Source organism: Protopterus annectens, chromosome 6.part0 (genome assembly GCF_019279795.1).
Source record: "Protopterus annectens isolate FY-2018-M chromosome 6.part0, PAN1.0, whole genome shotgun sequence".
Lineage (NCBI taxonomy): Eukaryota > Metazoa > Chordata > Ceratodontiformes > Protopteridae > Protopterus > Protopterus annectens.
This window is the reverse complement of record NC_056737.1, coordinates 703,319,993-703,345,233: the sequence shown is the minus strand read 5'-3', so window position 1 is coordinate 703,345,233 and position 25,241 is coordinate 703,319,993. Positions and strand designations below refer to the sequence as shown.

The following is a 25,241-nucleotide window of genomic DNA, read 5'->3' as shown; positions in this document are numbered from 1 at the left end:
TAGGATAGGATATGGACAGGAAAGAATGAGAACAGAACTTTCTAATAGGTAAGCTGTATTACTGTTAACTCTGTAATTAAACAGACTTTATCGATCTTAGGATTACTTCTAGAACCTGTTTCAGGTGTTCACATGTATATTACCTGTAGTGAATTCTGAATATGTCTAAACGTTGAAGTTGCTGAAATTGAACTATTTTTCTGTCAAATTAAATTTGTTCAGGTCCTGTTTTGGATATTTGCAGGTCTCGTGTTTCGCCATCCTTAACCCTCAGTCCTCCCAGTTCTCAGTTATAATCTTGCCTTCTTCCCATCTGATAGTTTGAGACTGATAAATTTGCTAATGTTGTGCATGTTGTAACATATCGGAGGCACATTAAATTTCTTAACTGCATTAAGCAAGCATAGCCTCTTAATTTCATCTTTATACATATTGCTTCACTTTATTGGCCCACAGTATAGACACCTATCCCTTTCTTCTTTTTCTTTAACCTGTAAGAGCCAAAGCTTCCGAGTGGGTCTGTGGTAAGTGTTTTGTCTCTTGGCTGTCGATTTTCAATCGTTAACTGAAAGAAAGATACATAATAACATGGTATCTAAGCAGTTCAAGCACAAGTCATGCGGGTCTTCTTGCTGTAGAGGAAGTGAAATGATTTATGTGTGGTATTGCTCTTTTTGACTGGTACAGATGTCACAATTCACTATCTGTAGGACTCCCACAATCATTTTCAGTAGTGATGGGTTTGGCTAGAGTATAATTAAGGCTTTATAATGACACTAGTTTTGATTATCTTGTTTTGTGACAGAATTTTCATTCTTTTGTGTAATGTACTTTCAGAGTGAAGAAATTGGAAGACACTTTTGTTAGTCTACAAAAGCTGGACAAGAATATGAGCAACCTTCGTACCTGGCTGGCCCGTATTGAGTCGGAGTTATGTAAACCTGTCATCTATGAGATCTGCGATAACCAAGAAATTAAAAAGAAGCTCAATGAGCAACAGGTCAGTGACGAGTCGTCTGCGTCAATATTTTCTCTACTGTTTGCTTTTTGCTTCATGTTGTCTTCCACTTTGGCTTTGACTGGAGTTAGTTATTCATTAACAAGTATGGCACTTGGAGAATGTGGCCTTTTTTAGAGGTAAAGTGTATAGGCCATGGTTTTCTCTTCCTTGACTACTTTACACAGGATATAATCATGTGTGGATTATTAACCCTTAGCCTTGTGTTACAGAAGCTAGTTCATGTCATAAAAAAGTTATTAAAGTGCAAGCAGATGCCATACCTATCAACTGTCCAGATTTTTGCAGAATGCCCAAATTTTTGCTTCTTATTTTTGGATTGTTCCTCATAAAATTTGTGGTTTTATGGCAAATCATTGATGTCTGATGTCACTAAATAATACTAAATAATGACAAATGTTTCAGTTTCAGGCTTCATATCCTTCAGAAAATATATGCTAATGTAAAATATTGTCATTTTAGCAACTTTCTAAGTTTATAGGAGCAGTATTTAAAATCTGTCCCTATTTTTGGCCTTTGCCCCCTCCCCCCTACATTTTTTTTCTGGCTTTGTCCAGATTTCTTGCACTTTAAGGTTGAGAGGTATGGGGAGATTATTCTTCTGAGCTTTGTGTGTGACTTCTGAAACTCCAAGGCAAACATTAAAGGTATTGTTTTGTTTCTTTGGGTGTCATTTAAGAGACTCCATGTGAGCAAACTTAAATTTTTTTCATCATATGAGACACTGCTGTAATCATTGATATTTACTGTTTAGTGTCTTTAGTGTCCACCAAGGGCTGTAGTTCACATGTTTCAGTAACAATTTTGATTTGCTATTGTCTATATTTCAATAATTTTAGAAATACAGCTTAATCTGTGTAAAACGGCAACATTATGCTCAGATTTCCCCATGTAAGAATTGGATTTCGTAGTGCCTTTGATAACATACTTTGACTTCTGCCTGTGTACCTCTCAGACATGCACGTGTGTATGGCTGCTTCTGTGAAGTACTGTTTGCTCGCATTCTCGTTGAACATGAGCCATATTAGTATTTTTTAGCTGTCCTTTTGAGTTAAAATTTCAAGAGGATCCTAGTGCCTGCCTTGCTAAATCTGTTCAGTCTTGATCTTTTGAGTTGTAGCCTTTCTCACCAGCTGCAATGTTTTTCAGACTAAACTACTGAACTGGGAAGTAAGTTCACTTCTGTTTCTGTTAGTATCTAGATTGTTGATGCTAATACTCTCTACCTAGTAATGATATGTACCCTCTTAATTCACCTGCATTTTGCCTTTGTTTGCGTATGTAATCTACTGTGACGATTCCTGGTTCCATGGCCTCTGTGCTGCTTAACCCCTTCAGAGAATTAAGGTTTCTTGAGTATTGTCCAAAATTCATATCTCTGCATTTACTGGTAGGGATTTTGCATCATGCAAATCTGTTTCTCTTTCATTGCAGATCTTCAGGACAATTTCAGCAGACTGCTAAGTCATAAAGCTTTTTTTCACACACAATTTCAGCAGACTGCCAAGTCATAAAACTTTGTCACACAATTTCAGCAGACTACTAAGTCATAAAACGTTGTCACACACAATTTCAGCAGACTGCTAAGTCATAAAACTTTGTTGCACACTAACGCAGCTCATTTTCTTCCTTCATGAGTATGAAAGGGTTGCTGATGACACATTTCCACACTGAAATTGGTCTACCCATAAAGAGAGTGCACATGTTATTCTCATAATTTTCACATCTTCTGCTGTAGATTGCATGTTAATAGAAATGTCTTGAGTGGTTGGTCATTCACTCAGTTTGGATGAGTACCGGTTTTAGTTAACATTGAAATACCTGGTCAGGTTGCTTTTGACTTAAAAACAAAAACAAAAAACATACATAGATCAATAGATTATTATCACAATAAACATGATCAGTGTGCCTTTTACTTGAGACTGACTCACTAAACTAAAGACTGTGAAGGTGTGTGGTATCTTAGTTAGGCCATCCTGTAAGGGTGATGAAAGACTGTCTAAAGACTGTGAAGGTGTGTGGTATCTTAGTTAGGCCATCCTGTAAGGGTGACGAAAGACTATTGTTCTACCTGGACATTAAATTAACAATCAGCAAAATAATAAAATGAAGGATCATGAGTTCTACTCCATCCTTTGCTTTAGGATAAGAAGAAGAGGTCATGACTTGCATCTTGTATTCCCATTTCTGCCGTTAGTCAAGGTCAGAGATTAATTAACACAAGTTGTAATACCACTTTTCTATTTTTTCTTTACTGTTTTATCATTTGTTAGCCTTACTTTTTGTCTGCTTAACATTTTAAGCTTTATGAAGAAAGTCTGTAATAACTGACAGAAAATCTGCCAGCTCTGTCTGTTCTCTGAGCATTTATTTATCCACTTGTGTTTTCTTTCCTTTTAGAGCAGGTCTGAGGGAAAGGTTCCACAAACACTAAGAATTACATGCTGTGTGCACAAGAAATAGTTAAAAAGAAATAACATTACTTCAACTATTACTAAATATCATTGTGGTTGGGTGAGGGACAGTGAATGCTGTACTTTGTGGATAAGGAGAAAAACAATTCAGTGCAGTACTTGAAACTGTTTTGGAAGAATAATTGCAACAGTCCTAATAGATTGTTACATGTTCCTTTGTGGAACAGTTCTGGGTTTGGACAGATGTGTTAGAAAAAAAATAATGAAATTTCATAGTGTTTGTATTTCAGGAGAAAAATGTTTTCTAACTTTCCTCCAAGAAGTGTGGAAAACTGTGATACTGAATCTTAGGCATTTTAATTTGACAGAAAGCTAACAGGAGCAACTAAAATTCTAGAATAGTGACTGTGTTGGAGAAAAAGTAAAGTCTTTGTGTGTGTGTGTGTGTGTGTGTGTGTGTGTGTGTGTGTGTGTGTGTGTGTGTGTGTGTGTGTGTGTGGTTTGTCTTTCTGAATTTCAGGTTTCAGAAATGAATATCCCACTTTGGACAAAGCAGCAGTCATAACGCAGAGATGGATATTTATTAAAAAAGCAGAATATCTAGATGTACAGGTTCAGAGTTAGTACATCATAAGTTGCAAAGCTATGGAATGTAGGTGGCTTGCCCCTCTATATATTTTGTTTCTTTGTTTTGATTGAGTAGCCAAAAGAATGTAACATCAAATGAGTGGAGTTTGATAGGTTAGCTCCAGTGAACTCTGCTTTGTGGAAGTGTGTGTGTGTGTGTGTGTGTGTGTGTGTGTGTGTGTGTGTGTGTGTGTGTGTGTGTGTGTGTGTGTACGCGTGTGTGTGGAGTCTGTCAAGCGTTTAAACTATCAAAACTTCTGTCACCTGTCATAGGGTTAAAAGTGTTCAAAACACAAAGATTTGAGCATACCAAAAATCAAATTACACAGATTTGAGAAAATTCGTATTTTTGCAGGGGGCAAGATCTCTCCCAACAACCCTAGTAACATCAATCTTTTTAGATCGAATCTGTAAAAAGACTGAACTGGACAAAAAGGATTAAAAATATACATACATATACACACACACACACACAAAAAAAAAATATATATATATATATATATATATATATATATATATATATATATATATATACATACGCACATACAGAGAGAGAGATGTACTGACTGTGAGATCACACAACATAAGGGTAAGGGTAGATTACCAGACCCCATACCCACTTTTTGATGATGCATGGAAAGCAGCCAAAAGAGCCAGACCCTATCCTGGCACTTGATGGGATCAAGTCAAGAAACCTATTCTAAATCTGGTGCCGGTTTATTTTTGAAGGTTGTACTATCCGTGAGTAGACTGGGGTCTATATTACAAACCCAAAAAGGCTAAATCTCGAATGTATGTACATCGACACATAAAGGTCAATGTACGTACAAAACGAAACACGTAAACGGTGAAAATCAAAATGCCGAACGTGTTTCGTAATCAAAATGCACCACACAGGTAAGCAAAAAACCAAAACATTAATTTAATATGCTTTTGCAGGGTGGCAAGTCCCCCTGCACCCCCCACACCCCCCTACTTAAATATACCAACTCCGAGACCACACTACAGTGGGGATAAAACATATTTCCTTATCCCCACCATCACGCTGCTGGCTAAAAAACACGCTCAGCATCTTGATTTTCGCCATTTACGTGGTTCACTTTGTATGTACATCGACCTTTATGTGTCGATGTACATACATTTGAGATTTAGCCTTTTTGGGTTTGTAATATAGACCCGACTGTCTGGCCCTCAGCCTGCTCTTTTAACTTTTAACTTTTAACTCTGGTTAACAGTGGTATGGACAGACACTTGCACCACCAAAATAGTTTGCTCTGATAATCTTATTCACATATAAGGTGGTTTCCAAGTTAGTTAATGTGGATTAGTTGTGTCTGTTACTTCAACAGGCATTGCCTTGTATTTGTTTACAAATTCATTCTGCAGTAACAAGAAAAATTGCTGTCTTAATGTACCAGCAAGATACTTGCTTCCCTCAGCAGGTAAACAGGAGGTTTGAATACGTTGGCTGTTTTGCCATTTCAAACTGTGGAGTGTTTCTTGCATCTGTTAAAACTCTAAATCCATAGTGAACATCATTAAATCCAGACTGCTATATTCTTAGTCTTCACATGGTAGATGTAATTTTTTTTACTCCTATGCAACACACACGCCTAAGCTCAAACTCACACATACACATTTTGTCTACAAAGTTCTCTGATATTTACTGTGTCTTATTCTGCATTGTTTGTTATTATTGTGATAAGTACTGAGTAATTTCTGTTTACTCTGTATTTTAGGGCAATAACCCAGTGGGTTTGCCACCTTTTTAACAAACTGTAGTTAAGTAAACAAATATGTAAATGATATAAAAGATGCTGACTGCATAGAGAGATGTGTAGCTCATACCTTTCAACCTTTGCGCACAAGAAATCTGGACAAAGCCAAAAATAATGGGAGACAAAGGCACAAAAATAGAAACAGATATTAAATATTGCTCTTCTAAGCTAAGTAATTTGCTGGAATAAACAGGTTTTGCATTAACATGCATTTTTTGAAACATCTAAATTCTGAAACTCCAGTATCTGTCATTATTTAGTGACTTCACTGTTCAATGATTTGTCAGAAAAGCACAAATTTTATGAGGAACAGACAAGTTGAAAATAAGAAGCAAAAAATCTGGACTGTGTGTAAATCTGGATAGTTGAGAGGTATGGATTGCAGCTCTGTGTGACTATATTGTGGAGCAAGAAACTCGTACAGTGATGATGCAAGCAGAACTGGGAAGGAAGGTCATTTTTTTTTGTTGTTTAAGGGCTGTCATTGAGTACATGAGCACATCATTTCCAACTCTTTTAATATGATAAAACCATCACCGCATTAATGAAGTAGAGGTGCCTTGGCAGTGTTACAGTCTGAAGTGTACACACACAGTAGGTGCTGAAATGAAGGTGAAGCCGTTTTGGTGTTTTTCTGTGCTGGTAATCTCTTCTTGCTTGTTTCAAGTCCCTGCAGTCAAGGACTCGTCAAAAAAGGATGAATAGCTTATTCAAAGGCATGCAGCAGAAGGGTCAAATGAAGGACAAAGGACTGCTGTGAGGAGGAATCTCTCTTTTCACATGCATAGAAAGGCACACACAGACACCTGCTGTCTGGCTAGCAGTTGCTGTGATGGCTCGACAATATCGAATGCGGTTTTATGAGTGGGAATTTTTCCAGCAGGAGGTGACTGCATTTGAGACAGCTTTGTAGCTTTGCTTATTGTTGTTCATCCATAATTCCAAGCTTCATCTGACAAGGCAACATCTGCTGTATGAATGTACTGAATATATTTCAGCGTGATACACTGGTAAATCACCAGAAAGCGTGCTTGGGAGGAGTGGCGCAACCTGACGTTGGGGGGACTGAGGCACTATGATTGCCTTTGTTCCCCCCTATATAGCTATATAGGCTGTCTGACTGATGCATCAGTTCTATACCTCATATTTAGATTTAAAGCTCCAATATTTCAAGAGCAAGACTTCTATAAAACACCAAAATAATTGTTTTTTAGCATTCATTCGACAATTTGGGTAATGTTCACTTAGCTCCTTGTTTATTTTCAGGTTCATAGGTTTGTAGTTACATAGAATCATTTATTTTTGATTAATTTTTAAGTAGAAAGGGTCCACAGAGCACAAGTGGTCTGTATTGAGAGCAAAGGAAAATGAATTGGCATGTTCATATTTGCTTGTTATTCACTCTGAGGTTACAGAAATCCACACACATCCTGTTCATAAATGATAATTTTATGTGTAGCATGAAACATACAGTAAACAAAAAGGGTGCACATGATGAAGTAGATGTAGTTTTTTGTGTGTGTAAGTGTGGATTTTTACATGTAGAGAGACATCAAAATGAGTGCAGTGTTTTGCATGGCAGGCCTGAGAGGCATACATCCCATTTCTGTTGTGGTTATGTTAAGTTGTTTGTTTAGTTTTCAGTATGGAGAGGCTGAGGTAAACTATTTCTTTAACAAGTGCAAACAGAGCAGGGTTAGTTCAGCAGACATTTTATTCCAGTTTTGCTGCATTGTGGAGAACTGTTGTCATGAGCCTGTTATTTTTTTATTCTTGTTGTTTGATGAAAGAAGCAATCCATGGGCATCAGACCCTTTGACTCATTTTGAGATGTCTGTGCGTGAACCTAGGAGTGCAGTACAGTGCAGGAAGGTCTACGTTTATGTTTTTATGAAGTATGGGCAGGCTGTGGAACTTTACCACACCACAACAGGCACTATCTACAGAGAAAACAACGGCCTTTGAAAAGTGTGACACTTTAGATAATGAGTGAAATAAAACAAGTATTTTAGAGCGACATTTGGACAGACAGGAAGAAGGTAAGAGAAAATGAGGGCATCCAACAAAGAGGTAGATGGATTATGTGAGAGAAGATCTGTGACAGTCATGCCTGGGTCTCAAAGAAGGCAGGAATGTAGCATTGAATTGAAAGACGGCGACAGTTAACATGACACCCTGACCACATGTAGAAAATAGGAAAAAGGGGGTTGTTGATGAAGATGATGATGAGACATCGAAAAAGCTGCAGACGTGACATGAAACAAGAACCTAGAAGCTTCAACAATTAAGGGAACAGAGGTCTATACACTGTCCCGACATGCAGGAATGGCAGTCCGCTTGTTTTTGTTAGTATAATGATGTTTAAGTCTACATGTTTTAAGTATAGGAAAAAGTGTAATGGGAGTACTGTGACATGAATGTTTTTATTGCATGTTTTATGTAGAGTAGTTTAGAGTTAGCATTGCAGTGACAGTATTTACTTTAATCTGCAACCACCAATGCAGTTTCTTGGGGTATTACTTGTGTTTTGTAATGGCTGTGTCATAAGTTGGACTTGGAAGACAGACCAAGAGATGCCATGCAGTATCCTACATTTTTTGCATCAGGTTTGTTAAGGATGGCACACACTGCTCCTTATGCAGTTACATTCCCAATGCACCCCTTTTTTTAGCATCCAGAGTGGGAAGTTTTCCCAGTGTGGTGTGACTGGCTAGGTGGCTGTGGTGCCTGACTGACTATAATCATCTGTAAATATCTGAAGAACTAAAATTTTATTAGCAAATCATCTTTTGGGATTTTTACTTCACGTCAGCTAATGTGGGTCCCTGTAAAGATTTATTCTGGGACTTATAGTGTTTTATATGGTTGTTTCATTCCATTAATTGTATACTTTTTTAAATGTGCCCCCTTTTCTTCAAGGGTTTCTGCAGACTTGAAGATTGTATTTATTATTTTTGTTTGTTTTTACCAGGTTAGTCCCACATGGCCTATTATAAGGGGAGAGCTGAGGTGATGTTCATATTGATGAGTGGAAATTTGGCTAGGACATGGGCAGAATTGCTTTATTTGCTTCAGTAAAGGCCATGGGATTTTGTTACATCCATCTATACTACTGAAAACTCTGCCAGCTAATAATATTTGAAAAGGAAGTTGTGCAGAGGACCTGTTTGCCAGTTCAGTCAAGGTAGTCCTTTTCAGTTTTTTTTTTTTTTTTTTTTGTGCTGCAAAATTCCAACAGAAAAATAGGATCCATTAACAAACATCATGTTCCATGGTACCGCATATTAAAGCTTTGGACTTCCTTTGCTTACCATAAACAGTCCTTTAGAAAACATTTAAAGTTGTTAATTGCTCTTCCTCATGTTCCTTGATGTCTGCAGGAAATGACCAGCATATATACACAGAGCGTAAGTGTGTGAACCTCTGTGTGTCCTTTCAAGATGATTAAAGTGAAAGAAAGAGGGCTACAATATGGACAGTCTAGGTACTCTAGATGAGGTGATTAATAGAGGAGTAGCTGAGGGTATGGTATGGACAGTCAATGTACTTCCATGCATGATGTTAGAGCTGTATGAGAGCTAGCAAAGCTCATTCACGAGAATGACGGTGTCTTAATGTTATTAGAAACATAGTTATAAATAAGAGCATATATGGGGGGGGGACAAACTAACCTGTTACATAGTCTGATTAAAACTTAGGCTAGTACATCTGTATAACAACATCTGTGTAACTCATGAATGAATGCATCTCCTCTAGTTTGTGCTTGGTTTGTACCAAGGCAGTAAGAGTACAGTGCAACAGCAACTGGTGTCAGCACGTTTGTTTCATAGGGTACTTCTCTCATTTGTACCTCTCAAGTGTCCAGATTTCCACAGAATGTCCAGATATTTGTCGTTTTTTGGTCTGTTCCTCATAAAGTCTGTGTTTCTGGTGACTCACTGAGGATTAAAGTTACTGATTAATAACAGACGTTTGAGTTTCATGCTTCATTTCCTTCAGAAAATTCTTGCTAAAGCAAAATCTATTAGTTTAGCTACGTTCTAAGTTTATAAGAGCAATATTTAAACTGTCTCCCTGATTTTTCCGTCATTATTTTTGGCTTTGGTACAGTGTTCTAAGAGGTTGAGAGGTATATTGTCATGTGTGATCCAGAGCCATCCTTCATGTTTTTAGATTGAGGCAGAATGGGAGAAGTGGTTAGTGCCATGGACGACTCTGAGAGGTTATAGACTAATCACTGCTTTGCACAGAAAGCACCACAGTATTTGGGTAAATGTCACAAAGTTCATGGTGATCCTGTTTGGCCCAGAAAGTGGGTGGTTTGGGATGATGATGTTTTGCAACATAGTGGAGGGTAAGGGTCTTGGAGCTGTTTATTTGTAATTATCCATGTATGTAGCTGAACTAACTGGGAAATGTGTAGTAATGGCCATGAAGAAATTGTAGTATTTTTCTGAGGTGAAACTTCTTCAGAAGTCATCTTTTCTGCGCCATGTCTGAATTAAGCACAGTGAATTTTTCAGGAAAGAAGTAGGGACAGAAGGTCCCAATTTGGCAGCGAGAACATACAGGGAGAGCCCTTTTAGACAAAAAGTAGCTGAATGAAACTCTGAACCACAGGATATGTGGATGACAATAACAAGAGTCAGTTTTAATAGTGTATTGGATAATATGCGATAGGCTAAACTAAATGGAGAGAAATAGGAAAATGATAGGAGGAGTTACTGCGCAGTTGGCAGACTCTTAACTCAGAAGGGTTTTATCAGTCTTTAGTTAAGGTAGATGTAGCAGTAAATTGTAAGACAAGAACTTAACTGTGAAGCTGCAGTAGTCTAACCAGTTTTTCTAAAGCTGTATTTGTCCCCCTTCATAGGCCAACAGTGGTTGATCATTTATGGTATTAGCTGCAGCAGTTAAAAGTGGGAGTTTGTAGGGAACGCACATCACAACAGAACCTTCCACTGATCTCTACCAATGCATAACGGGGAAAAATGCAGAGCTTGCTGTGTGATAAAGCATGCTGACCTTTGTGCTGAATGGTTATATAAGTTAGTAGTATTGTGGTTAATCAGCAGCTTGTATTAATGTATGTGTTTTTATTTTGGTTGAAGCTTTGATCTGCTGTAGGTGAGCTCTTTCCCAGCACAGTATCTTTTTCACCAGTTGCAGCAACCTCTAAAGAGAGAGCTGTTGAAGGTGTGTCATCAGAAAAGCTTGAGAATGGTTTGTGTTTTTCTCTTACATTCATTTTTATGTTACTGAACCTTTTTCCTGCCATTTTTAATATCTAATTCAGGATGTTTTTGTGGGTCCTTCCTCTCTTTCCTGTGATGTGAGAGCAGGAGGATGGCATAATGGCAAGATGTCTGCCTCAGAGTTGCAGGTTGTAGGGTTTAATTCTTGGATGTTTCTCATAGGCAGTGCAGTAGTACTGATTCTTGGGTCCTCCTGCCTGCAGAAGCCCATGATGGCCTGATTTCTGGAGTCCTTACATCCTAGTCGACAGATATCCAACAACCAACTTCTGGATGTTAAGGTATAAGAAGGGCATCCACCAGCATCTTCTTCAGTTCTTTCTAGCCATGCAGTCCAATACACTTCACATGTGTTCAGTACACTCGCAGTCTGCAGGTCAGCTTGTTGTTCTAGAGAACCACCTTCTGTTCAGATAGTTCATTGGGGGAATTTCGCAGTTAATTTAATGTTCAAAAAAAAAAGTGGACAATTGCTTGTGTGGAAAGGAAATTCTGCTTAAATATTTTCAATATTTTTGTCTGTTCTGTTGGGTACCTCAGCATAACATCCCCAATTGTTCCAATTATGCAAAATTCCATGCAAAAACCCTAAAACATAGGGCCGAGGTACAAGCTGCCCATATTGAATTGCCTTCTTCGGTTTTCCCCAGCGGCATCAGAGTCCACTGCTACTACAGGACCTCTGCAAACTCCAGCGTCAGTTAGTGTTCTTTCAAAAAATGGAAAAACAAAAAGGTCAAGGATCCTGATTTTACCAAGAAAGCTGTAACTCTATGCCATACGTCTACTGATGAACCAGGTCTCCAGCTTACCTCTAAATGCTACTGTGGCACACAAATCAGTCAGGACTGAGGTCACTCAGCAGGCCTCAGCTTCTGACATCTGCGTCATGGCACCCTATCTGCCTCGACTACTGAGACTCTAACTGAACTCATTGTCAGACAACAGCAACCTCAGGTCACCCCTTTCAAATGGACACCCAAACAGAAGTGAACCACTTCTTTTTCTTTGCCCCCCATGTCTAACCACTTCTCAGACTGAAGTCCAAGACCTCCTAAAAATAGCACAGAAGCTCATGTCTCACAGAAAAGGGAGCTCCAAAGAGCCCATCCAGCACAGAAACCAACTGTGTCTATGCATGACCCCAACTCTCATACCCCTACCCAACCTCTACTCCAACCACAGCCTCCCATGCTCCATTCCCAGCATCTCATACCCCCAGCCACCCTCCCCTCCAAACTCAGGCTGGAAAACTCTCCTTTTTCCAAACCAAATGGAAAACCATCACCAGGACTAATGGGCCCTTTGCAGCATAAGAAAAGGGGTACTGCATCCCGTTCAGAGAAATTCCATCTTTTGTGGGTATTCCAAAACCGCTGAAAGAGCAGGGAATCCTCTTACTACCTATCCTCTGGGAATTACTTCACCAAGGATTCATCCAGCCTGTTCCTCCAGGACAAGAGAGAAAAGGCTTCTACTCAAAGATTTTTGTTATTCCATAAAAGGGTGGCACCTGAAAGCCCATCTTGGACTTATCAAAGCTAAACAATTTCCCCAAAACTCAAAATGCTTACATTGCAAAAACTTCATCCCATGATCTTTCAAGATGCCTTCATGGTCAGTCAGGACTAAAAGATGATTACCTCTATGTCTCCATAGCAGACAGTCACAGAAAGCAGCTCTGATTTGTAGGAGCAGGATTTCACTTCCAGTTCTTTGTTTTAACATTTGGGCTGTCCACTGCTCCTGAGTTTTCACAAAATATTTAGATGTCCTTCTATTCTACTGTTGCAGTATTCTTAAAATGAGGGATTCCACGCCTAGGGTCCAGTATGTCAAAGCCTTTTATTACCCAAGGTATGCCTTATGTATGCTTCTCGCATATGTAGGATATAAAAGCGACGTCCAGATGTACCATCCTCAGAACTTCTCTGCTGCCAGTCTGAATGCCAGTTTTGATCATAGGTTTGCTAGCTTGAGTCATTTTCTGGTGTATTGAGTCATTCAGATAAGTGCCCTGTTGGGCTTTTCTTTTTCTTATTTACTGCTGCTTTCTGCTGTGGATTTTTCATGTCATTCAGAAAAGGCAAGTGCGAGTGTGGGAGACAAATTCCACATAAAGATAGTTACGAGCAGTGCTTGATTTGCTTAAGGCCTACTCACAATCACAAAACCTGTAGTATTTGATGGGCCTTTGGGCCAAGACTTTATGTAGTCGTCTGTCTTCTCTTGCGATTTATTTGAAAAATCAGCATCTTACACTTTTAGAGAAAGGTGGTATGAAGGGAGCTTCTAGGCCTGACATTGAGTCTTTACTGAAGAGAAAGACAAAAAAAACAAGGTTGGACTCATCTGCTGCACCTCCTACATCAGACGTCTCTCTCAAGGCTGATGAAAGCATGAAGGGTCGCCTGGTTTTGGGATCATATTCTTTGGCTGTGACTGCTTCAGAGGCCACCATAGATCCAGTAATAGGCACATCCTCAGTGGCATTGCAGAAATCCATTTTGGACGATCAGGGGGAAACAAAGACTTATTATTACTGAAAGGCCTAGGGGGTTCCTCAAATTCTGGTGAAGGAGGAGGGTAGGCTGGTGTTGGGCCCTTCCACTTTTCATAAGGGCAATATCCAATTAAAAAAAAAGCAAAAGACTGAGCACGTTTCTTCTTTAGAGATGCTCAGAATGAGTGGCAGAATTTCACCCAGGGCTTATTTAATGCCCTGTTGGCTCTAAAGCTTCCTTTGGGAGTCTCTGTTCCTACTCTTCCTTGGACATCTTCCCCTCACAAGAGGGCAAGGGAACAGGATTCTTCTGAAGAAGAGGTTAACTCGGATGAGGAATCTTTGGCCAATTCCACCCAAATTCCATGAACTTTAGAGTATGCTTCTTCTGAATAGGACTCTGCTAGCCCAGAACCTCTTACTGAGGAGATTTTCTTTTGGGGATACTGTTGCTAACATGGAGGAGTACTTCATATGGGACTGCCCCCAAGTTTCTGATGTGCAAAAGAGATATTTTGAGCTCCTACAAATGAGTCTCCTTCACCAACTCCTGTGCCTCCAGTTTTACATGCTTTACTGGATGCCTTTTCCTCAGCATCTCAGGCTCCTGATTCTCATCCTCCTGCCCCTAAGAAACCTGACCATTTCTACAAAGTGCCTGATGATTTCAAATTTCTTTATAAGTGTCCATCTGCTGACCCTTCAGTGGTCTTTGTGGCTTTAGATAAGCCTTCAAACTTACTGCCCACCACTAAACTTCTTCCCTTTGAAAAGGAATGCAGGACAGTGGAAATACTGGGAAAGAAAGTCTATACTTCTGCCACCCTTGCCCTTCATGCTATTAATTACCAAACTCGTATGACTAGATATGTTTTGGCCATCCTGTCCCAGGCTACTCAAGCTATTTCTGACCTTCCAGATTCTGAGAGGAAAACTTCTGCCTTGTCTTTGTTATGGTCTTCCTCTCAGGTAGCTCACCATTCTATCAAGTGCAGCTCTGATGCAGCAGAAGCTTCTTCTAGGGCTGCTGCTTCAGGGTCTGTATTGAGGAGGTATTCCTGGCTAAGGCTTCAGCCACTGCCGTATGACATAAAAGCTAAGTTGATGGATGATCCTTTAAACATCAGTGGCTTGTTTCATACTGCTGCTGCTGACTTGTTCAAGTCTTTGCAGGAGAAAGTCAAGGAATTACAGGACTTGAAACATCTTTTGTTTTCACCTGTGCCTAAGTTCCAAAGGAATTATCCTTCCAAGCCAGCTTTTGTTCGGAGACTGACATGTCCTCCTCCTAAAAGTAAGAAAATTGGAAGGAGGGCTGCTCCACTTAAGACTACTCAAGCTTCTTCTGCACAGAAGCAGCCCTTCCCTGACAAACAAGGTAGTATCTATCTCTGTTCTCTCAGCCTTATTCATCTTTTGCTTTGTCTCTGTCTCTCTCAGTCTCTTCCAGTTAGGTCAAGTATTACCCAAGACAATTCAAAAAGGGTATTATATGGTTTGGATGTCCCTTACTCTGTTTATGGGCATTCCTCAACCACCTCAGGAACAGTTAGATTTATTTCTAGAGGTACTTCAGGAACTCTTAATTCAGGGAACTATTCTACAGGTTCCACAGGATCAAAGGGGAAATCATTTCATTCAAGAATATTTCTGGTTCCCAGAAAGGAGGGTCCTTAGAAACCCATTCTGGATCTTTCACACCTAAATATTTTTCTGAAGATTCCTTATTTTCGCATGCTAGAAGAAGAAGAAGATGATCTCTACAGACTTTGTTCCCGTTACGTCTTCCACAGGCTTTCATGACCTGTCTGGATATCAAGGTTGCCTAACTTTACATAACCTATTCATACCCTTTATAGGAAATTTTTACATTTCTCTGTTGGTTCTTGACATTTTCAGTTCTCTGCTTTGCCCTTTGACCTTTCTACTACCCCAGTGGTGGTCACCAAATGACTAGCTCTTGTGATTGCTTTTTGCAGACTTCAAGGTATCCATGTTTTTCCATACCTGGATGATGATCTGTTTCAAGCATAGTCTCCAGAGACCTTACTGCAAAACCTCCAGTTAGCAGTTACTCTTGCAAAGTCTGGGGTTCACAATAAACTTCAAAGTGTCATCTGTAGCACCTTCTCAAGATCATGTTTTTGTAGGATGCAGGATTCAGACAGTACCCTGCTGGCATATCTGCCTCCACCAAAGGCTTTGACTCTCTCTGCCTACTTTCAAAGTCTAATTCTTCTGACCTCTGTCACAGCCAGAAAGTTTATGAGACTTCTGGGATTTATGACATCCACCATTCCTATCTTACCTTTAGCAAAACTCCACATGAGAAAATTTCAGTGATTCCTGAAATCAGTCTGGCAACAACATGCACATTCCCTAGAATTAGCTGTTACTCTTCTACACTGTCTAAAGAAGTGTATTCATTGGTGGATTCAGCAGATGTCTCTTAACCCAGGCCTTCAGTTTTCATCCACCTCTTCCATCTCAAGTACTGCTCACAGACACCTCAGAAGTAGGTTGGGGGCAGCCTTTGGCACAGTGAGAGTGCAAGGGGATCTGGTCTCCTCTTCAGCAAAAGGAGCACATCAATATCAAAGAGATGAGAGTGCTCCTGGCTCTTCAGGCCATCCATCCTCTTTTTTTCTCCAGGTCCTCTCAAAGTGTTTACAAACAAAACCTCATTCCTGTGGTATGTAAAAAAAAAAGGGGGGGGGGGACAGAATCTTAACTTCTCTTCAGGCTTGCTTTTATGGTATGGGAGTGTGCAGTTTTGCCTCATGTGACTCTTCAGGCAGCTTATATTCCCTCAGGTCAGAATTATGTGGCAGACACTCTGAGCAGGTCCTTAACTCAGTCCCACAAATCGATGCTTCACAGGGATGTATTTTTGGACATTGCCCACAAATGGGGTACTCCTCAAATAGATATTTTTGCCTCCTCTCTGAACAGACAACTTCCTCAATTGTTTACCAGAGTCCCAAGTCCTCCGGTTTGGAAGGTAGACACCCTCTCTTTCTCTTGGAAGTGGATGATTCTGTATGCATCCCCCCCCCCTTCCTCTCACTCTCAAGGTTTTGTTCAAGATTCAACCGGACAAACCCAAAATATTGCTGGTGACTCCCTTTTGGCCAACACAGCATTGGTTCCCTCTGCATTTAGTCACCAATCATAACAAGTTACCTCACAGGGTGGACCTACTCACACAAGACACAGGATCTGTAATCCATCTCCACTTGTCCACTCTTCAACTGACTCTGTAGGTGATAGGATTTTGATTCCTTATAGACACCTTTTATCTGAGGATGTGCTTAGGGTTCCACAGGAGGTCAGGAAACCCAATAATAGGAAATCCTACATCTGGTGTCTTTCATGTAACCTGAATCCACCTTCTGTGGATGTTCCTGTGGTTCTTTCTTATTCGTGTGAATTTCTCAATGCTGGGTTGGCCTATTCCTCTGTCAAGTCACACTTATCAGCTGTCTCTGCTTGTCTGCCTTTGTCTCCTCCTTTGGCTTCTAAGTTTGAGACCAAACGATTTCTATAAGGTGTCCTTCACATTAGCCCTCCCAGGAAGCCTGTTCCTCCTCCCTGGGATCTTAATTTTGTTTTGGAGAAACTGACGCTGGCACCTTTTGAGCTTGCGGCTTCAGCTTCCTTGCAGAATTTGTTTGTTGAAGACTTGTTTTGTTGTTAGCCCTTACTTCAGCCAGATGGGTGTCTGAGCTTCAAACCTTTATGGCTTGTCCTCCTTATTTGTCTTTTTCATAAGAACAGGGAGTCCTTGTGTACTAATTCTTCTTTTATGTCCAAGATGGTGAATGAGCTGTCCCTTAATCAGTCTCTTCATTTACCTACTTTTTTCCCTTCTCCACAGTTGCCTAGAAAGAAAGTGCTGCACACCTTGGACATGCATAGACAACTCAGATTTTATTTGGATAAGGCTAAAGCTATCAGGAAATCTGATCAGCTTTTTGTTTCTTTTCATCCCAGGTCTTTGGGATTGGCTGTTTTCAAGTAGACTGTCTTCTTGGATTTCTAAAGCTATTTCTTTTTGTTTTGCTTTTCATGGTAAGACTCTTCCATTCTCTGTTAAAGCTCACTCTACTAGGGCAGTGGCTTCTTCTGGTACTTTTTTCAAGGGGTTGGACACTAACTCTATTCTTGAGGCAGCTGCCTTGATGTCAGTGCATACTTTTACCAAATATTGCAAGCTGGATGGAAATTCCAGAGCTAGAGCTGGTTTTCCTAGTGCCATCCTTCATGGCTTTCTAGAGAGCTCTGCTGGTCTTTCCTCCTCCCAAGTGTCTTCCTGAGCTTTGGTACTCTCCTTCATGTTAAGAGTACTACAACAGCAGAATAGAAGGACACAGTATAGTTGTGTAAAGTCATACCATAGTGGTAGATGATCATCGTGTTTCACTGTTGCAGTTATTACAATTGGGTTATCCTGCTGGCAGGCTACCCGCAGTCGGCCTGAGTTCCAAAGTCTAGGTCCGGCGTCGGTTGCTGCCACCTCTTCCCTGACGTCAGTGCGCCAGGGGTATATAAGATGCCATTTTCTTCAGTCTTTCTTGTCGTGTGGTGCCCGAAGCAAAAGCATTTCGCAAGTGAAGTTTTCAAATTCGAATTTCAGATCTGAAGTCTTCATTAAAGCTAAGTACCCCGTTGGGGAAACTTTTTTCTTGCTCCAAACTGATGTCAGAAAAAGTTAACTGTATTTCTTGTGGGAAGCAAATACGTCATAAGGATTTTCATTCTTACTCTATTCCTTGCCTAGGCCCTGACCATAACGTTGCTAGTTGTCGGTTTTGTGCTAGATTTAACCAACGCACTATTAAGCGTCGGTACGATTTTGCATTTCATTACTTTGGCAGAAGATTTAATTATGTAATGCCATCGGATCAGCCGACTACTGGAGTTTACAAAAAATGAAAAGAGAAAGAAAACGACAGGCATCCGTGATCCAAAACCAACGACGAGGCTTCTTCTAGGCCTGTAGCCGGTTCGCCGGTTCTCAGTGAGGCGCTTTCGCAGCCCCTGGCGCCCAGTACCTCAGAGCCACAGGCCACTTCCGACTCCCACGTGGAGCCGACTGGGCCTCTGGAAACTCAAGGTACTGGACACTCGGAATTCAGCTACAAAGGCAAAGACTAAAGCAGCTCTAAAGACAAAGAAGCAAGTACAGCATTCTCCTTCTCAGACTTCCATGCCTAAAAAACAGATGCTCAAAATGGCCGAAGACCTAATTACTTTGATCAGGGGCTCCCATCCCCTGCATACCACGAGGGAGCATTTCCACTGGGAGAGCCAAGATTATTCTGAATCTAAGAAAAGGCTCGGAGACTTTCTGCTACTTCCTCAGCACAGACCCCTTGCTATTCCACCTGTTCTGGACATTGTAGATGATGTATTTTCAGAGTCCGACCTGTCCCCTGACTCTTTACCCCCTGCACCTGCTAAGCCAGACAGATACTACAGGGTCCCGGATTCTCATAAATTCCTATATAAAAACCCCACTGCTGACCCAGAAACTATATCTCAGGGTCCCAAAGGGGTTAAAGCTTCCACTGCAAAAAACCCTGTCCCCTCTGATAGGGATTCTAGGGCTCTAGACAGATGGGGGAAAAAAGTCTACACTTCTGCTACACTGGCTGTAAGGGCTTTAAATTATCAGTTTCATATGCTTAAATATCAGCAATATTTAATGTCACTGCTTAAACAGAAAATGTTGACAAATACTGAATGTTCAGAGAACAAGGAATTGCAGGATTTATTGCATGCAGCTGAACAAGTGGGAAAGCATACTTTGCAATGTGGTTATGATTCACTGGAGGCCTCTTGCAGGGTTGCTGTTACAGGTTCTGTTATTAGTAGGCATGCTTGGTTAAAGGAACAGAATCTGCCTGATCATGTTAAAGCAAAATTATTAGATGCACCATTACAGCAGGATACTTTGTTTGGTACTAAAGCAGAAGAGGTGTTGAAAAAAATGGAGGATAAAGCAAAATCCATGCAGACCGTCGAGGATTTCTTACAGGTACAGCCACCCAGGTTTAGCAGGAAATGGCCCTCTAAAAATTGGTCCTTTCCAGTTTCAGACAGACCACAAAGAGGCAGATACAGGCATCCCAGAGGCAGATCTCAGCCCCAAGGCTCATACAGGCCTAAACAATGGGGTGCTCCTACCTCCAAAAGCAGAGAAGACAAATCACTACCTTACCGGAAACAGTCCCAATGACTTTCCTCTACCAGATCCAAGCACTTTTGTTTTGGCAGCCCCCTTAGGCGGAAAACTAGCACTTTTTTCATCAAATTGGCAAATGATTAACCAAGACAAATGGGTCCTGAACATAGTGTCCCAAGGCTACAGGTTTCATTTTCACACCCTACCAAGGTCAAAAGGTATGCCAGACCTGCCACACAATCAATGGGCAGAGGCACAAAAACAAGTTACAGCCCTCATGGACATGAGGGCCATTCAGCAAGTACCACAACAAGAGCAGGGGCAAGGATTTTACTCCAGACTCTTTCTAGTACCCAGAAAGGACAACACCTGGAGACCAATACTGGACCTGTCTATACTAAATACGTTTCTGGAAGTTCCAAAATTCAAAATGTTGACTCTACAGCAGCTACCGCCCATGCTGGGCAACAAGGCTTGGCTCGTAACTTTGGACCTAAAAGAGGCATACTTGCATGTCCCAATCAGACAATCTTGCAGAAGATACCTCAGATTCACAGCTGGCTCAATGCATTACCAATTCTCTGCACTGCCCTTTGGCTTATCTACTGCGCCCAGGGTCTTCACAAAATGCCTGGCACCAGTAATTGCGTTTTGCAGACAAAAAGGAATTCAAATATATCCCTACTTGCATGACTGCCTAATTCAAGCAGAGAACAAAGACATTCTTCTAAAGCATCTGGCGTTTATAAAAAGATTACTAATTGGCCTAGGATACACAGTAAATGAAAAGAAATCAAAACTAGCGCCCTCTCAAGAGATAATATTCCTGGGTGCAAGCTTAAACACAACTGCCCAAATGGCTTATCTAATGCCAGACAAACAAAAGCAACTGACTACTTACTTCAATAAATTGGCAACAAAAACCCACTTATCTGCAAGGAAAATCTTTCAGGCCTTGGGTTTCATGGCATCTTGCATTCTACTAATTCCATATGCCAGACTGCATATGAGGAAACTACAATGGTATCTAAAAAGTGTTTGGACTCAGCATTGCCACAGCCTGGGAGACAGTAGTTGCACACATTCCCTGCCTGCAACAGGAGTTTCGATGGTGGGCAGAAGCCTGTCACCACAACAAGGGTCTGCTATTCAGATTACCCACAGCCAGACAGACAGTGACAACGGATGACTCAGACTATGCCTGGGGGGCCCATATGGCAGGAAAATGTATTCAGGGCACATGGCTGGCAAACCATATGCATCTTCACATCAATCAAAAAGAGATGCTAGCTGTTCAAAATGCCCTGACAGCTTACAGGGACCTGCTTCATCCAGGACCGTTACTAATAAAGACAGACAACACTACGGTCATGTGGTACATAAACAAGCTGGGAGGTACACATTCCTAGCCCCTCTGCAGACAAACAATGACCTTATGGGACACAGCATTGGCTTTTCAAGTTCACCTGCAAGCACATTTCCTGCCAGGAAAAACAAATACTCTGGCAGACGAACTAAGCAGAAACCTCATGGATTCCCACGAATGGAAACTGGATCCACAAGTCTTCAGCATGATAATAAGGAAATGGGGATGCCCAGACATAGATCTATTTGCCTCCCCTCACAACGGACAATTGCAGAGATTTTGCACAAGGATTTATCACAAGCAAGCATGGAAAGTGGACACCCTATCCTTCAGCTGGAAAAATCTAATGGTATATGCTTTTCCCCCACTGCCTCTCCTTCCCAGGGTACTCCTAAAGGTCAGACAAGAGAAGCCAAAAATGATACTGATTGCATGAGACTGGCCACGCCAGCAGTGGTACCCAATTCTAAAGAGCTTGTCACAAGGTCCAGCATGGGTATTGCCTCAAACTTCTCACCTTCTGACCCAACATAACAATCAGATCCTGCACAGCCAACTCAAAACCTTAAACCTGGCAGCATGGCAGATAATGTAGCCATTCGGAACACTCCTCTTTCAAAAGCAGTTATGGATATTATTTTGGACACCAGGAGGCCCAGTACCAGAAAACGTTATGCAGAAAAATGGAAGAGATTCTGTGCTTGGAACCAGGAACAAGGCAGTGACACGTGTGTACTAAATATCTCTCAGAATTTACAATACCTAACTGAGATGCTGAAAAAAGGCCTTTCTTTCTCATCAATTAAGATTCATGCCTTTGCCATTTCAGCCCATTACAATACGGAATCTACTATCTTTTCTCATCCTTTAATAAGGCAGTATCTCAGAGGGGCCAAAAACATTAGACCTCCAAGGAGAACACCAATTCCGGCCTGGGACCTCAATTATGTTTTGAAAAAACTCACACTGCCTCCTTTCAAGCCAGCATCAACAGCAGATATAAAATTCTTATTCTGGAAAACAGCTCTGCTCCTAGCAATAACCTCTGCAAGGTGAGTCTCAGAGCTACAAGCACTCATGGCTGTGGAACCTTTCATCATTTTTCATCCAGACAGGGTTTCTCTGAGGACAAACCTTACATTTATGCCTAAAGTGGTGTCCAGTGTGGCCCTTAACCAAACCATTCACTTGCCTACCTTTTATCTGCATTCTTTGCACGTACACAGGCAGTTACGCTTCTACTTGGACAGAACTAAAGCTTTCAGAAAGACTGAGCAACTTTTAGTGTCATATGCTGCAGGATCACAAGGAAAGGCTATCTCAAAACAGACTATTTCTAAATGGATAGGCCATTGCATCTGTTTCTGCTATTTTCAACCTGGCAAATCAGTGCCTAAGGGCATTAGGCCTCGTTCCACCAGAGCAGCAGCCACTTCAGCAGCCTTCCTCAGAGGAGTACCAACCAAAGATGTCTTAGAGGCTGCAACTTGGAGTTCAGTGCACACCTTCACAAAGCACTACCACTTAGCTCTTTACTCTATGTTCAGAGCAGGCTTTGCCACTGCAGTTCTGCAGGGCCTCATAGCCTCTCCTAACCCTATTTAGCCCAGCCGCCCTTCCTCAGCTTTGGGATTCAACCCAAGAGTAATGACTGCAACAGTGAAACATGATGAACATAGTACAGTTGTGTACCTACCATAAATGTAGATGCTCAAGTGTATTCACTGTTGTAGTCCAGGTTACCCACCCACCATCCCCCTTTCTTCTTTGCTGGGACCTAACTATACTTTTCTACTCTATACAACCTATGTGGTGTATTTGCTTGTAGATGAAGGAAATGTTATTTTTGTGCATGCATTTTTATTGGCATATTTTACAGCCTACCAGTTTGGGGGCACCTGACATCTGGGGCAAGAAAAACTGAAGAAAATGGCATTGGCTGCATCTTTTATACCCCTGGCGCACTGACGTCAGGGAAGAGGCGACAGCAACCGACACCGGACCTAGACTTTGGAATTCTGGCCAACTGAGGGTAGCCTGCCAGCAGGATAACCCAAGAGTAATGACTGCAGCAGTGAATACACTTGAACATCTACATTTATGGTAGGTACACAACTGTACTTTCTTGGTACCCAGAAAAGACGAAGCCTGGAGACCAATACTGGACCTATCTATTCTAAACACATATCTGGATATTCCAAAATTCAAAATGTTGACTCTACAGCAGCTTCTGCCCATGTTGGGCAAGAAGGCTTGGCTTGTGAATTTAGATCTAAAAGAGGCATATCTGCATGTCCCAATCAGACACGCATGCAGAAGATACCTCGTATTCAAAGCTGGCTCAATGCACTACCAATTCTCTGCCCTGCCCTTTGGCTTATCTACTGCACCCAGGGTCTTCGCAAAGTGCCTGGCACCAGTAATTGTTTTTTGCAGACAAAGAGGAATACAAATATATCCTTACTTGGACGACTGCCTTATTCAATTGGAGAACAAGGACATTCTACTACAGCATCTGGTGTACTACAGCATCAGGAGTTTTGATGGTGGGCAAAAGCATGTCACCACAATACGGGACAGCCATTCACCTTACCCACAGCCAGGCAGACATTGACAACAGATGCATCAGATTACGCCTGGGGGGCCCATATGGCATGAAGATGTATTCAGGGCACATGGTCCGCAAGTGAAATGCATCTACATATCAATCAAAAAGAGATGCTAGCTGTTTAGAATGCCCTAACAGACTTCAAGGATCAACTTCATCCAGGACAACTAATAAAGACGGACAATACTACAGTCATGTGGTAAATAAACAAGCAGGGTGGCACACATTCCTACCCCCTCTGCAGGCTAGCCATGAACTTGTGGCACACAGCATTGACTTACCAAGTACATCTGCAAGCTCAATTCCTGCCAGGAAGGAAAAATACTTTGGCAGACGAACTAAGCAGAAATCTAATGGATCCCCACTAGTGGAAATTGGATCCACAAGTCTTCAGCATGATAACAAGGACTTGGGGATGCCCAGACATCGACCTATTTGCCTCTCCTCACAACTACCAACTACAAAGATTCTGCACAAGGACTTATCACAAGCAAGCATGGAAAGTGGATGCTCTGTCCTTCAGCTGGAAAAATCTAACAGTATATGCCTTTCCTCCTCTGCCTCTCCTCCCCAAGATACTCCTCAAGGTCCGACAAGAGAAACCAAAAATGATACTGAGATTGCCCCAGACTGGCCCCGCCAGCACTGGTACCCAATCCTAAAGAGCTTGTCTCACTGCCCAGCCTGGACATTACCTCAAATTCCTCACTTATTGACCCAACAAGACAGCCAGATACTGCACAGCCAACTCAAAACATTAAACCTGGTGGCATGGCAGATAATATAGCCTCTCAAGACACACCTCTTTCTAAAGCAGTGATGGATGTTATTTTGGAGGCCAGGAGGCCTAGCACCAGAAAATCTTATGCAGACAAATGGAAGAGATTCTGTGCTTGGAACCAAGCACAAGGCATTGACACGCTTGTTCCAAATATTCCTCAGATTTCACAATACTTAACTGAGATGCTGGATAAAGGCCTTTCCTTTTCATCAATTAAAATTCATGCCTCTGCCATTTCAGCTCATTACAATACAGAACCACCTATACTGTGGTGGTGGTGCTGCGGTAGCGTTGTCGCCTCACAGTTAGACGTTGCCCGTTCGATTCTCAGTTAGAGCATCTTCTGTGTAGCGACATGTGTGAATGGGCATTCCTTCGCTGAAGGTTGTGCGTTAGGCCCGGCAAGCCAGTACGTGAAACACTACTGCCAATCATTAGCGGACCAAGTTCTGCTGTGGTGACCCCTAACTCCGAAAAGCCGAAAGACTCAATAAAAAAAAACAATACAGAACCACCTATTTTTTTCTCATCCGTTACTGAGGCAGTACCTCGGAGGGGCCAAAAACATAAGACCTTCAAGGAGAGCACCAGTACCTGCATGGGACCTCAACTATGTCTTGGAAAAACTCACACTGCCTCCATTTGAGCCAGCTTCTGCAGCTGACATAAAATTCTTATCCTGGAAAACAGCGCTGCTGCTAGCA

General features: G+C 41.4%; 1 protein-coding gene across 1 annotated transcript in view; it reads left to right on the top strand.

Annotated features, from left to right (window-relative positions):
• SYNE2 (spectrin repeat containing nuclear envelope protein 2) overlaps positions 1-25,241 on the top strand; it is a 3,814,665-nt gene that overhangs the window by 3,481,327 nt on the left and 308,097 nt on the right. Inside the window, exon 120 of the mRNA XM_044073561.1 lies at positions 838-1,000. Within this exon, the coding sequence (XP_043929496.1) occupies positions 838-1,000 (163 nt within the window). The remainder of the gene's footprint in view (positions 1-837; positions 1,001-25,241) is intronic.